The following is a 14984-nucleotide window of genomic DNA, read 5'->3' on the forward strand; positions in this document are numbered from 1 at the left end:
CCTTCTTAAAATTCTTCTCTGTCTTTGTTTTTTTGCCTGTTTGCATATGATATAGCTCGGTGTAGATATTTGGTATTTATCTTGCTTGATATTCTCTGTGCTTCCTGCGTCTGTGGTATCTATCATTAATTCTGGAAGATTTTCCACCCACCATTATTTCAAACATTTCTTCTGCTCTTTTCTCTCTCTTTCTTATTCCATTATGTGTATGTTACAACTTTTGTAATTGTCCTATAGTTACTAGTTTTTCTGTTTTCTTTTTTTTCTCTCTTTTCTCTTTTGCATTTCAGTTTGGAAAATTTCTGTTGACGTATCATCAACCTGACTGGTTCTTTCCTCTTCGAGCTCATTGATTCTTTCCTTGCCTGTGTCCAGTCTATTGATGAGCCCATCAAAAGCATCTTTATTTCTTTTACAGTGTTTTAGATTTATAGCATTTCCTTTTGTTTTATTTAATAGAGTTTCCATCTCTCTGCTTATATTACCCATCTATTCTTGCACGTTACCTGCTTTTTTTTATTGGAGACCTCATCATACTAGTCACAGTTATTTTTAATTCCCCTGTCTTATAATTCCAAAAACCTGTGTCTTATCTGAGTCTGGTTCTAATGCAGTCTTTGTCTCTTAAGATTGTGTTTTTTCTTGCCTTTTAGCATGACTTGCAATTTTTTTTGAAAGCCAAATATGATATTTCTGGTGATAGGAACTGAGGTAATCAGGCTTTTAGTGTGAGCTTTTATGTTAATCTCACTAGGAACTGGGTTGTGTTTAATATTTGCTGTACCCGTAGGTGACAGAGGCTTCATTTTCTTCTAGTTTCCTTGTTTTAATTTTTTTCTTCCTGTTTTCTTTGGATTTCCCTAAGTAAAAACTCCTTCTTAAACAGAGTCTGTTATCTTGCTGTATTCTCACTTGTAATTCACTGTTGTTATGGTGGATCCCTGTTGATGGGGTGATAAGCAGTTGGGGAGGGAAAGTGTTCTGTAATCTTACGATTAAATCTCATTTTTTTCTAGTGGTCCTGAGTCCCTGGACTGTGACCTTCAAAAGTGTCTTTTAGCCCTCCCTCCCTCCCCCAGCTTCGGTGAGACAAGAAGGCTGGTGGAGGCTGAGGTTGCCTAATTGCTCTTCCTCCAGGTAGATGATGCTCTGCTAAAGTACTTTATCTTCAGGGTGTGACTTTGTTAAGAAGAGAATGTTCTGGGCATATTTCAGTATGGTTACTTTCCCCTTCTCCTGCTCAAAGCAGAAGAGGATTTTCCTCAGATCTTCATTGTGAAAACCTGAAAACCTCCTAGGGTTCCTGGACGTAAAACCCAGGAAAGTGTGGGCCCCCCCCCAAAACTGGGACCCCAAGATATTTTAACTCTCAGGCTGATCCATACTTGGTCTCCTACAGTTTGTCAGTTACTGTTGAAGTGTTCCCACTCCAGATAAGCTGTGATTCTCTGTATCTGCCTGTCTCCAGTGTTTTCAGTGGTGATTTGCCCTGTGACCTCAGTTTTCTAAGATGTTATTGATTTACAGTTTCCTTTATCTTTTTTCTTGTTGTGAGCATAGGAGTGAGGACTTATAAGCTCCTTATGGGCTGTAGCTGACTGGTTAGTGTTTTTTGTTTTTTTTTTAAATGGTCCTATGTGAAATGCCATAGCTGTCTGTGGCTTTAGTTTTCGTACTGTCCTTTGCTTGAAATACTTTTGTAACGCCTGTCAAGTCTTGGTCTTTGTGAGGATCGGTTCCAGTTTTAGTTGGAAGTTTTAGGAATTGATTTTAAAATGATTTACTTTTCTTATTGTTAGTGACTTATCTTTAGTTGCTGCTATGTCCAAGTGAAAATAGTGTGGTAAGCACAGTGGCTTAAGCATGAGCAGTAAAGCCAGAGAACTCGGGTAATTTCATGTGTCCATAAAGTGTCTTATTAAAAAAGTAAATTAAATCAATGAGCGTATATAAAACAATAAAGATAGCAATGAACAAAGATGAAAAACTTTGGAAAAGTATGCTCTAGTAACTGAAAGCACTTTCATGGACGTCTTAGTTTGTCCATAGTCCTTTTAAGTACAGACGGTTCCCAACTTAATGGTGGTTCAACTTAACGATTTTTTGACTTTACAATGGTGCAAAAGCGATACACATTCAGTAGAAACTGTACTTCAGATTTTGAGTTTTTTGAGGATTATCTTTTAGGGTAACTACTTTTTCTATTCATTAAATTATATTTGTCACTGTGCCTGGAGTTCCCCTAAGGGGTGCAGTATAGCGTAGGCTTTGGTTGGAGATAGAATTCCTAATTTTCCACTTAGTAGCTGTAAGTGCAAATTATTTAACTCCCTTATTGCATTCAGCAAATAAGTGCCTTTCTGAGCCTCAGGTTCCTGTAATAAAGTTCTCATGAGGTTTAAATCAGGTCAGTGTGCATAAAATGCACATGTTAAAATTTGGTAAGTTTTTGTAAGGAAACCCAAGACACGTGGACCCACTGAGAAAAATTCCACCATTTACCCTAACAACCGGAAGCAGTGGTTAAGTATTCAGCAGCGTAGTGGAAACCTGTATGGGCCTGTATCACATTTGCGACTAAAATCAAGGCATAAAAAGTTTATAGACAATTAGACTTTATTTTATATGCTTATGTAATTAATACTTGGAAGATTTTGATAGAATTTCTTATAATTTTACTTGAATAAGGACATAAGATTTCTAACACTAAAGCAAGGAGTAAACTTGTAAATAAAGGAGGTGTGAAAAGCTAACTATCAAATACTGTTTGATTTATAACTGAAGTTATTATGGATACTAACAAATAAATGAGCTGTATATTTTATAATGCATTGTAAATAGATACAATAATTTTAAAACTAAAAACACATGCACATATGAGTAATTTCTTGAATGGGAGTGGATTACCTTGCAAAATCTTAGGAAAATTAAGTTTTCAACTTTTAAGTTTAGTTTACCTCATACATCTCCAATCTTCATTTATGAACTATAAAAGAAAATTACATGAATTAAAAAAGAAAACAACTTTTACAGCATAAAAGCGATAAATTTATAATATGAAAAGGTAGAAAAAGATCACCTATAATATTATCATCTAGATAACACCTACTATTAATATTTCTGACAGTATTTTACTGTAATAGTTTTATTTTATTTTATTTTATTTCCTTTTTTTTTTTGGTGTGTGTGAGCAAGATTGGCCCTAGCTAACATCTGTTGCCAATCTTCCTCTTTTTGCTTGAGGAAGATTGTTGCTGAGCTAACATCTGTGTCAATCTTCGTCTATTTTATGTGAGATGCCGCCACAGCGTGGTTTGACAGTGGTGCTAGGTCTGTGCTCAGGATCTGAACCTGTGAACCCCAGGCTGCTGCCAACTTAACGACACTATGCCACCAGGCTGGCCCCCTATTGTATTTTTTTTTGTTGAGGAAGATTGGCCCTGAGTTAACATCTGTTGCTTATCTTCTTTTTGCTTGAGGAAGATTGTTGCTGAGCTAACGTCTGTGCCAGTCTTCCTCTATTTTGTATGTGGAACACCGCCACAGCATGGCTTGATAAGTGGTGTGTAGGTCTGAGACTGGGATCTGAACCCATGAACCCCGGGCCGCTAAAGTGGAGCACGTGAACTTAACCACTATCCCACAGGGCTTACCTCATGTGCTTTTAAACATAGTTGTGATCATATTTTGTCTACAACTTATAGCCTGCTATTTTTGGTTAGCATTGTAGTGTGAACTATTTTCCATATTATAATTGAACTTTTTTGAATTATTTTTAATGGATGGTATGATATTGTATGACTTTTATGCATACCTGTTTATTTAGCCATTATTATACATTTTAATTATTTACAGTGTTTTCGCTGTTGTAAATAACTCATAGATCAGTATCTTTTGTGAGTAAAGTTATTTATTAAGAATTATTTTCTTTGTATAGATAAAAAGAAGCAGAATTACTCAAGAGATCAAAGGCTTATTGCCAAGTTGTTTTCTAAATCCTTTTATTACCACTGTCCATATGTGAGAGTGTCTACTTCAGAGTAAGTTGTCCTACAATGGGTAGTCTTTTTTTCCCTTAAGTATTTGATAAGTAAAAAAAGATATACATTTAACACTTTTTTATGGAGTTAATGATAGGTTACAATCTTGTGAAATTTCAGTTGTACATTAATGTTTGTCAGTCGTGTTGTAGGTGCACCACTTCACCCTTTGTGCCCACCCCCCACCCCACCTTTCCCCTGGTATCCGCTAAACTGTTCTTAGTCCATAATTTTAAATTCCTCATATGAGTGGGGTCATACACAGATTATCCTTCTCTTGCTGGCTTATTTCACTTAACATAATTCCCTCAAGGTCCATCCATGTTATTGCAAATGGAATGATTTTGTTCTGTTTTACAGCTGAGTAGTATTCCATTGTATATATGTACCACATCTTCTTTATCCATTCATCTGTTGCTGGGCACTTAGGTTGCTTCCACATCTTGGCTATTGTAAATAGTGCTGCAATAAACATTGGGGTGCATAGGACTTTTGGGATTGCTGACTTCAAGCTCTTTGGATAAATACCCAGTAGTGGGATGGCTGGATTGTATGGTAGTTCTATTTTTAATTTTTTGAGGAATCTCCATACTGTTTTCCATAGTGGCTGCACCAGTTTGCCTTCCCACCAGCAGTGTATGAGGGTTCCTTTTTCTCCACAACCTCTCCAACATTTGTTAGTATTAGTTTTAGATATTTTTGTCATTCTAACGGGTGTAAGGTGATATGTTAGTGTAGTTTTGATTTGCATTTCCCTGATGATCAGCGATGATAAGCATCTGTTCCTGTGCCTATTGGCCATCAGTATATCTTCTTTGGAGAAATGTCTGTTCATGTCTCCAGCCCATTTTTTGATTGGGTTGTTTGATGTTTTGTTGTTGAGTTGCGTGGGCCCAGGCGACTCGGCCCCCACTGCAGCCTTGGTCCTTCCTGCGGGAGCGGGCGGAGGTGCCGGGTGTCCGTGTGTCCGCTGGCCGCATCCTCAGTGCACCTGCTGTCTGCTGCCCTGTTGACGTTTATGTGACTGGCTCCTACCTTATGGTGTGCGTTAGCGCTACATCCTGCGTTGTGGTTACGTTCTGCCCTGTTGGTACTTTGTGCACTGTCGTTATTTTGGACGTTCTGGTTACTTGGTACTTTGTCGTGACGTTCCACACTGTCGTTCCATATTGTTACCTTGTATGTTGTGGTACTTTCTGCCCTGTCCTGACATTCTACGTTTTGTCGTGTGGAACCGGCACCAAGACTACAGAAGCCAGAATACTCACCCCCTCACCCGATTTTTGAAGAGAAAACTTTCCGGTGTCCTCTGCAGCTTCAGTATGTTTTCTCAGCCTCTAAGGAGCAGGGGAAGCTGGGGCGGGCAGACCCCTTTGTTCCCAGTGCGTTTTCAGGGAGGGAACAGCTGCTTGGCTGCATCTGGGTCCCAGGCTGGGGCCTCAGCGTAGAACCCGCTCCTCCGCGAGGAGCCTGTGGCAGGTCCCCTTTAGTCGTGGGCGGGCGGGCAGGCTTTGCTTCTGGGGAGAGCGCCACCTCCCCGCTGTGCGAGCGCTGGCAGGCGGCCCCAGATCTGCCCCAGATCGGCTGTCCTTGCTGACCTGTTTGTGCCCTGTGCGTCCACACTGAGCCACAGCCGGGGTCCCTGCAGACACCGCCCCCTGCAAGGCCTCCCGCACCCTCAGCAGTCGCGCAGAGAGCTGCTCGGTCAGGGCGCGCCAGCTGTCCCCTCCCGCCTGCACAGCCGCCGGCCCGCCCGCCCGCGGGAGGGGTGGCCTGCCACCCCTCCTCCAGCCATGTGCCCTCCTCAGCCTGTGGAACGCGCGCCGCCTGGGCCGGCCCCCACAGCGCCTGGCCAGCGACGCACGGAGTGCGCTGAGCCCAGCCACCCCAACCGTCCTGCCGGGCGCAGCTGCCGCCCCGAGCCCAGCGGCCCCAGCCAGGCCCAGCCCCGAGAGCAAGAGCCAGAGCGAGGTGCCTGGCCCGGGCCCTGGCGGCCCACGCGAGCCGACATGCGGCTCCACGAGCCGTCGCTGTGCCAGGACCCCAGCCTGAGGCAGGAGCTGGCCTCACTGGCCCGCGGCTGCGACTTCATGCTGCCCTCCCGCTTCAAGAAGAGGCTCAAGGCCTTCCAGCAGGTCCAGGTCTGCCGCATGTCACCCCCCCGGCCCACCCGGGTCCCTCCCGAGTCCCTCCCTGGTGTGGGGGGGGCGGGGGCTGCTCGCACCCACCCGTGCAGGGAGCGTGGGTCCCGCGTGAAGTCGCTGGGAGAGCTCCTAAGAGCTCGCCCGTTGCTGGAGTTTTGGCGGCAGGTGCCGCGGTGTGGCCAGGATGCAAGCCCCCGGCGCGTGGACAGGTTCTGGCTCGGGTGGGGACCTGACCCTGTGGTCCCGGTGGGAAGCCTGGCCCATGGTCACGGCCATCTCCGTGATGACACGGCCCTGTGGGACGCCTGGCCTTCTCGGCCACATGGTGTTTACTGGGCTGTGGGGATCTGCACACATGGGCCGGGCAAGTGGATGGCTCGGTGCTGATAGTGAGTAGTTGGCGTGTAGACACCCTCTCCATGGTTGTGTGTGCTCAGAGGAGTAAGACCTGCTGTGTCTACACCTTGGACGTGTTACGAGTTAGTTTGAGGGACCCAGTCGTTTGGAAGCATCAGACAGCCCGTGATCCCCAGAGTCTGTCTGTGACTCGAGGGGTCTCTCCGTGGCATATCTTGTCCTCGCCTCAGCTCTGGGCCGGTGCTGGGGGCAGGGCCACAGGGCTTGGGGCCGGGGCTCCTGCTCCTGAACGCCTCACCTCTTGCAGTTAGACACCCGCACTTTTTCTGTAGGCCAGGACTTAACGTCCTGTTGTGGCCAAAAAAAATGACATCCAATCAGACCGGGCCATCTGGGGGAAAAAAAGACCTGCCTTCTGCTGATATTTTAATGGGAGTTTTTCTGGGATCATATCTCAGCTTTTACACAGCTTGGGAATTTTTCCTGTCTTGTGTCTTCCAACTTCTGAAGTTTTGTCTGCAGCTGGGGAAGGTGTGAGTCTGTCCCTAGATTTTAAGGAAAGTGCCTGCATTTGGAGACCCAGGAGTGGAATCTGCCCCACGCGGGTCCTGCTTTGACGATAGGAAAACAGATGTGGGGCAGTTAGGGTTTCTCCTGATGGTCCACTGGGCTGTGTGGGAGACCCGGAAATCCCTCCAGCCTCGCCCAGGATGGTCGTGCCTGGGGGCCCGGCTCCCCACAGAGCCCATGCAGGAAAGTCTGCATTGCTTTAGGGCTGCTGCTTATCAAATGAAAATCACTTTTTGGGAATCAAACTTTATGAATTCATTTCATGGGAAGTTGTTTCTTGTCACAGAAAACATGTCTCAACCTTGCTTCTCAGCCGTGACGATGTGCATTGCGTAACGTGAGTGCTCCCTGGGCTGCAGGCGGTGGACCAGTGGGTCTTTCTCATGGGGGTTGTGGGAGGAGCAGAAGGAGAGTTCTCCTGGCTCCTTTCATCCCAAGATGTTGGAGGGCGGATTCGGGACACAGCCTTGGGGGGGTCAGCAAACATCTTTGGGAGAGGCTGGGGGTAGAGGGAGAGGCTGGGGGTGGAGGGAGGGAGGTGGTGCTTCAGCCTGACGGCCACGCCACCCGCTCAGTGGGCCCCCCTGGCCCGGAGCAGAGGACCCTGGGGCACGGCTGTGCCGTCCACAGTGGAGCCATCCCTGCTCCCGCCTCCCATGTCCACCCGCCCACCCTGCCCAGGGATTCTCGGGCCTTCTGGGCGCCGAGCAGCGCCAACTCCCGGTGGTCACTGCAGGCTCTCTCAGGCCCAGGACATGCTCGGCTCACCCCGCTGGAAGGGGTCCTGAGCGTCCTGTACCCCGGGGGTCCCATCACCCACTCTCCACAAACAGGCTCAGGCACAGTTGACGGGCGCCTCTGCTCCTCCACTCTGTCACCTTGCTGTGGGCCCGGACACGCTGTCCAGCCTCCCTGCAGGGTCCTTCAGGGCACACAGACCCCGCTGAGCGTCATTCCAGACCCCAGTGTGGCCACCCCCTGGGGACAGTCCTGGACTCTGAGCTGACCTCCCCTCCCTGGGGTGACAGCGTGGCCTCCCAGCTCTGCCTGTCCCAGATGGCAAGTGGGCCACAGTCTGGGGTCCTAGTCTGGGTGGGGTCACAGTACCCTGCAGGAAGGGTCATGAATACCCCCTTTGATCCACATTCCCAGGACCCTGGCAGCTGGAAGCGGCCCCTCTGTCCACTCGGCTGTGGATGCAGGTTCCCCTCACAGGCCACTCCAGAGCCACACACACGCCCCCTTGGGAGCCCGTCCTGTGGGGCAGGTGCAGAGCCAGGCTGACAGTGTCCAGGCCGGGGACCCCGCTCAGCCGGGCTCCCCCGTCTGTGTCAGTGTTGGGAACACAGCTCTGCTCCCTCCTGTGAACGCGGCTGGCCCAGCAGCCTCCACAGTGAGCCCGGCCCCTCCTGTGCTGGAGGGAGATCCTTCGCACGAACCCGTGTGCAGGGCCTGGCTCCCCCGTTGTTGTCTTTGGCTCCCCTGTGTTAAACTTTGACCTCTGGCTCCCATCTGTCAGCGTGGAGTGTCGTTCACGCGTTTAGTTGGCGCACCTCCTGCCAGCTGGTGTGGAGGGTCCACGGGAGCCGAGGAGAAAGCTCGCGGCCCACAGGGGCCTCCTGTTGGGTGCAGCATCTTTGGGGCCTGGGCTCACCTGGAATCCACAGGCTGTCCCCCTGAGCTCCCTGGCCCCGTCCAGGGCCCTGTCCCGGCCTTGCTGCTGCATCCGGTCTCAGACGGGGCCGCCCAGGACGCTGCTGGGCTTGGCCGCTCCGGCCCAGCGTCCCTGCCTGGCCTGCTCTCATTCTGCCACCTGTGCCCTGTCCTGGCCCGTTGGAGTCGGAGGGACCCATCTGATGTCCCAGCACGTGCCGTCTGACCCCTCTGGGACCTGACCGTCCGAGGCTGGTGTTGGGAGGTGTGACCCCAGAGACACAGCTGGACGGATTTCTGCTGGGCTCCCCCACACCCTTCTGCGGGAGAAGAGATGCCTTTGCTTTATCCCAGGGCTTGGATTTTGGTCGTGGGGGCACCGCTCCGCCCCACTGTGTGTTCTGGGAGGCCCATGGGCGAGTCTGAGGTCCCAGGAGTGGGGTCGAGTCAGGGAGCAGGCGGCTGGGGCCCTCTACAGAAGTAGCTCTCCGTGAGGCCGTGCCCCTTGATCGGGGCTGCAGGGGGCCTGCGTGGGGCGGGGCGGGTGGGAGCCCAGGCAAGAGGCTTGGGGACCCGAATGCCCCTTGGTCGGCTGGTTGCCATTTTTTAAGAGGCCTGAGCCGTACTTTAGGACTCTCCTTTCACACACACACGTGTGTGTTTTTGCCACTTTTGTTCATTCCAGTCATCTGGCCGCGTCCCCTGGAGGTCGGGGAATGCGCCCCACGGTCCCTGCAGGACCTGCTGAGACCTGTTTTGCGGCCCAGGAGGTGGCCAGCCCCCAACGGCGTCCTGTGTGTTGGAAAAGAATGTGAGAGCTGCAGCTGTGCTGGGGCCGCATCTATTTCTGTCCCGGAGATTAAACTTGTAAATCTCCCGTGTCTGCAGCAGGCTGTTTGTTTCTCGTTGTCCGGTCAGCTCCGTCATCGCTCCGGGGAGCTGGGCCCGGCCTCCCTGGGGGCTGGACCTCTGCTTTTCCCTGCAGCGTCTGCCGTGTCCGTGTGGGGCTCCTGGGGCCGGCATCGGCCAGCTCTGAGGCATGTCGTTTCCCCTGGTCGCCTGCCCTGACGCGGTCCCTGTCTCTCTCTAGTACTGTCCACACCTCCACCTCTTGTGTGCACGTCAGTCCAGCCACCCCACGGCCCCTCTACCCTTTTCCGTCTTTTGAGAAGATGTTCACCCTCTGCACCCTTACGTCTTATGTGTGTCTCTTGTGAATAGACACGATTCTCTTTTTCCTTCTGATCTTCATCTTTTAACTGTGCCGTTTGTCTGTTTCCACGTGTTATGACTGTTCGTCCATCTTGGTTTATTTTCGTCCTGTCCTTTCTTGCCTCCTCTTTCTCTTTTCCTCTCCTACTTTGGAGTATTCCCTTGCTCCTAGCTGACTGCTCATCCTAGAAATGGCCACTACTGGATTTTTCCAGGTGAAAAATTAATACCTTTGCCTTCCAGCTCAAAACACTCAGATGGGGGCTGGCCCAGTGGCGCAGCAGTTAAGTGAGCATGTTCTGCTTCAGCGGCCCGGGGTTCACCAGTTCGGATCCCAGGTGCAGACATGGCACCACTTGGCAAGCCATGCTGTGGTAGGCGTCCCACATATAAAGTAGAGGAAGATGGGCACGGATGTTAGCTCAGGCCCAGTCTTCCTCAGCAAAAAGAGGAGGATCGGCAGATGCTCAGGGCTAATCTTCTTCAACAAAAAAAAACAAAACTCTCAGACACTTCCATTCCATGACCCCATTCATTTTATACTGCTGTTGTTGCCTTCGGAGGGTTTTTAAAAAGAAATAAAATCGCCGCCTTATGATGATTCACACAGTCAGCGTGTTGAGATTTGCCCCCCATACGCCCCTTTCCTGCATCTCCGACCTGCGTCAGGAGCACTTGGCTTCTGCCTGACGCACGGTCCCCCGCACATCCTGGACCAGCGTCTGCTGACAGTGGCAGGCTCGCTTTTGCTTTTCTTCCGTTTTGGTCTCAAACTGTCTCCATGTTGGTTTTGTGTGGCAGACACCTCCCGGGAGGTGGCGTTTGGGCGAAAGGGCAGCCGCTCTCCTCCAGCTCTGGCCCCTGCATTTCTGTCGAGAAGCTGGCTGCAGGGCTCCTGGGTCGCTCCTTTGGAGACGGTCCCCTTTTCTGTTCCGTTCCGTCTCCTTGTGGCAGGTTCTGAGGATCTGCCGCTGTCTTGGGTGTTGTCCCGTCTCGTCGTCCGGTGTGCAGTGTGGGTCGCTCCAAGGACTCCTGCTTGGGGTTCCTTGGGCCTCGGGTCTCAGGATGTGTCTCCAGCTCTGCAGCTGCAGGCTCAGCACCTGCGTCTCCTCCCTCCCGGGGCACGAGTCCCTCCCAGCTGTGCTGCTCTGCTCTCCAACCCAGAAAGCAAGTGTGTTTCCTGTTCTTCTGGACGTTTTATTTGGGGCTGTCTTAAGTCTCCTCACTCTTGCATCTTCAAGCCTCTCCCTGTCTTGATATATGAAGCGTGTCGGCTCTCATTCTCAACAACGTCAGAGTCCGGAGTCTTCGCCAGCCCAGCTGCTCCCTGCTTGCTGGCTCTCCCCCATGGTGCCTTCCTTTCATGTGTGTTTGTGCATTTTGATCATGAACGCCTCACTTTCCTTGGAACTTGGGGCGTTTTCTGAGTCCCGAGTTGAGGATGGTTCACCTCAGCACATCTTGCTGCTTCCGGGCACTGCTGATCTGTGGCAGCCTGACGTCGTCGGCTGGAGGGTTTGGGGACCAGGCACAGGATGTACATTTGGTTTGCACACTTGACTGGGAGTCTGCTGTGAGCTCTCGGGAGCTTTGCCACCACCCCTGCCCGCAGCCCCTTGATGCAGCACCAGCTTTCAGGCCTATGATTGTCCTTTCCTTCCTGGGGTCAGAGGTTGGTGGGGATTTATTTCCACTTCATTCTTCTCGCTGCAGGGGCAGCCCCCAGGATCCCGCTCAGGGGGCAGCCTCCGTCGAGGATGCTGGATGTTGCCTCCTGTCCCCGAGCTCTGCAACACTGTGAGGTGACGGTCACTTCACCCCCTTGAGTGCACTCCCTGAAGGCAGCGCCTGTCCAGCCTCTCCTGGCCTCGCTGGGTGCCCCTTCCCAGCGTCCGTGCCCTGAGAGTCCTTCCTCTCTTGCCAGTCCGTGAGGCACTCAGGAAGATGTTTGTCAAGTGCTCTCCCCAGCATTTCCAGCTGCCTTCCTCAGAAGGGCTGGTCCGGGTACCTGGGTCTTGACAGGGCCGCAGAAAGAGCACACATGTTAGCATTTACTTCTCCCTGAGTCGATCCTGCAAGTCCAGCACCAGAACTGGGTCATCCAGTGTTGCGCTGTGCCTCAGGGAGTGAGTTGGTGGGAGACGCTTGCTTCCCCATGAGTGTGAGAGACATGGAAGGTTCCAGGCTGGGAGAGACTCACTGTGGACAGAGGGAAACAGAGTCATGTGGCCAAGTTCTCTGAGGTAGCAGCTTTCCGAACACAGCGAAAGGTGTTTTCCTTTCAGGGGAGCTCTTTGGGATGTGCGTTCCATCACTGCATATTGCTGGGGGCCTGCTCTGTGCCAGGCACTGGAGGGTAGCTGCACCTTCTAGTTGGGATGACAGAAAAGCCTACAGAGCCTGACTGGGATGACAGTACCTGTGAAGGGGCGGCAGGTGGGGTGGGATGTGTGTTCTGTCAGGGATGACCTTGTGACCTGGGGTGAGGTTCCTGTGAAGGGGCGGCAGGTGGGGTGGGATGTGTGTTCTGTCAGGGATGACCTCGTGACCTGGGGTGATGGTTCCTATGAGGGGGCTGCAGGTGAGGTGGGATGTGTGGTGTGTAGGATGACCTTGTGACCTGGGGTGATGGCTCCTGTGAAGGGGCAGCAGGTAGGGTGGGATGTTTGTCCTGTCAGGGATGACCTTGTGACCTGGGGTAACGGTTACTATGAGGGGGCGGCAGGTGGGGTGGGATGTGTGGTGTGTCAGGGATGACCTTGTGACCTGGGGTGATGGTTGGTGTGAGGGGACGGCAGGTGGGAGTGGGCTCAGGCGGGGGGTGTTGTGTTGTCTATTGATGACATGCTAGTGGCAGGTGGGATCTGATCATGGTCTTAGATGAGGTAAGGCAGTGTTTGTGGGGCGCCTGGGAACAGTAGGCACAAAGGCCCTGAGGTGGGCAGTGACAGGGGCAGTCATTAGCGCCTCCACACACCCGCTGTGCCCCAGGGAGCTGTGGTGCAGTGGTTCTCAAACTCCTGACCCAGGGGACCGTCCTCCTGTACCAGCGTGTTGGTGGAAGGGACGTGTGGCACCCTCAAGGGAAGCCCTCCTGCTGGCAGCAGCCAGTGTGGCCATGCGGGGTGTCTGCAGGGCGCTGTCAAGAGCACCAAAGACCTGTGGTTGTGTCTTTGCCCCTAAGTTTGTAGCTGTCTCCCTTCCTCCCTCCCTCCATCTGCCAAATTCCCCCCAAATTCCCCCCGTCCGCATGGCTCTGACCACAGGGGCCGTCTCTCACTGCGCAGCCCATGTGGGCGTCCTCCCTCCACCATGGTCAAGCTCCCCAGGCAGTAAGCTCGCTCGTGTCCCACTCTGCTCGTCCTGTGCCGCTGTCCAGAAGGTCATGTCTCATGGAGCTATGCGTGTGTCCTCGGGGCCAGGCCTCAGGGCCCGGAGCAGAGGAAGACAGGAGCTCTGCTGTGTTCCAGGGTCAGAAGGACCCGGGCTGCCGCACGAGGCGAGGGGTTCCTGGAGATCAGCGAGCTGTGTGTCCACCCCCAGGAACAGACACACGAGCTGAGGCAGAGACAGGCCCTCGCGTGGCAGCCCTGGGCGTGGAGGCCTCATGCGTGTGTGTGCGTCTGTGTGTGTGTCTCCATCGCGACCAGCAGGCCCTTCCCCGCCAGTCCTGACTGGGAGGCCCATTTGGCTGTTGGGCCCCATCCCCTTCCTGTTCCTGCCCCTGGAGACAAGCGGACCAGCAGACGGTGGGGGATGGAGAAGGAGGAACAGGTGACTGAGCCGGTGCCATCGCTGTCGTGGGAATCTCTGCGCCATGTGCTCAGGAAGCGGGTAGAAACCGTCAGATGTGGTTCATCCCGTGCAGTGTGAATACTGCCTCCTAGAGTGCTCAGTCTTTGCAGCTTCGGAAGACACGTTGGCGCGTCTCCACCCACAGAGGTTTGGTGAACTTGCTCCTGACGCGTGGTTTCTGCCCCTTGCGAGGCCCACACAGGACCTGGGGCTCCCCGTGCCCTTGGCCCAGGCTGGCCCCTCTGCCCGGGTGGCCCATCAGCTTCTCCCTCTCGGACTGCGGCCGAGCCTGCATCACGGGGGCCCGGTGTCCATCCTCCTTGGAACTGGCCCCCCATGTCCTTCTCTATACCTCTGGCCTCTCCTGTTGTCCGAGGCCTCCCCGCCCAGCAGGGCCATGGGAGGGTCGATGGGCCACTGTACAGACCTCAGACGTTGTCCCCGTGGTGCCGGTCGTTCTGAGTTCGTGAGCACAGGGCACGTGCTCAGATGTCATAAAGTAGCTCCCAGTGCTGCCTTGGACCATCTGTTAGACCAACGAGAGAATGAAGCCGACTACAAACGTGATCTAAAAACTCCCGTGTGGTGACAGACGTCACAAAGTAAATAAAAAGACGTGGGGCCTGGGGACGGAGGACAAAACTCACAAAGCCGAAGACACGTGCCGCCCTGGGAATGGTCAGAGGAGGAACAGAAATGACGGCACAGCGTGGAGTAGAGAAGGGGCAGGGAAGATGGTGTCCTTGCCTTTTAGACAAATGAGGAGATGCTCCACCTGGTTCAGAGTACGGTGGGGGTGGAGCATGATGCCTGTGTGGTGTCTTAGTTCCCCCAGACGGCGGAACCTCAGTTTGACAGCGCCCTCTGCTGACGGGGCAGGAGGGAATGCGGTGTCGGAGATGGTGGTGGCCCCCGGAGCTCCTCCCGCAGGAGCACGTGGACGAGCCACACTCTTGCGGTGCTGAGGCCGTGCCGGCTGCCTCCCTGTGCTCCCATTCAGATTGGGGCCTTTGTAAGCTTCTTGCACTCGCTCACCTTTAAACAACGCAGGACAGGCGCCTAGCCCGTGGTGGGGACCGCCCACCTTTAGGACTGTGGTGTGTGCAGACACCAGCACCAGGGACACCAGGCCCCCAAAGCCCCCTCAGGAGGTGCTTGCATGTATCCTCACGCCTAGGACAGGAGCCACGAGCACTCGCTGCTGCTGCTGCTG

General features: G+C 52.7%; 1 protein-coding gene across 15 annotated transcripts in view; it reads left to right on the forward strand.

Moving 5' to 3' along the window:
- Positions 1-245: 245 nt before the first annotated feature.
- LOC106836995 (serine/threonine-protein phosphatase 2A regulatory subunit B'' subunit beta-like) overlaps positions 246-14984 on the forward strand; it is a 94747-nt gene continuing 80008 nt past the window's right edge. For 6 of the 15 annotated variants that reach the window (XR_011501443.1, XR_011501444.1, XM_070503929.1 and 3 more), the window contains exon 1: positions 288-6181. Coding sequence is in view for 11 of the 15 variants with exons in the window: in XM_070503929.1 (XP_070360030.1) it covers positions 5834-6181 (348 nt within the window). In the remaining 4 variants the exon portion in view is untranslated. Of the gene's footprint in view, positions 6182-14984 lie in introns of all 15 variants that reach the window. The other 9 variants (XM_070503921.1, XM_070503922.1, XR_011501445.1 and 6 more) reach the window with 7 other exon arrangements.

The sequence above is a fragment of the Equus asinus genome, unplaced genomic scaffold (assembly GCF_041296235.1).
Source record: "Equus asinus isolate D_3611 breed Donkey unplaced genomic scaffold, EquAss-T2T_v2 contig_89, whole genome shotgun sequence".
Classification (NCBI taxonomy): Eukaryota; Metazoa; Chordata; class Mammalia; order Perissodactyla; family Equidae; genus Equus; species Equus asinus.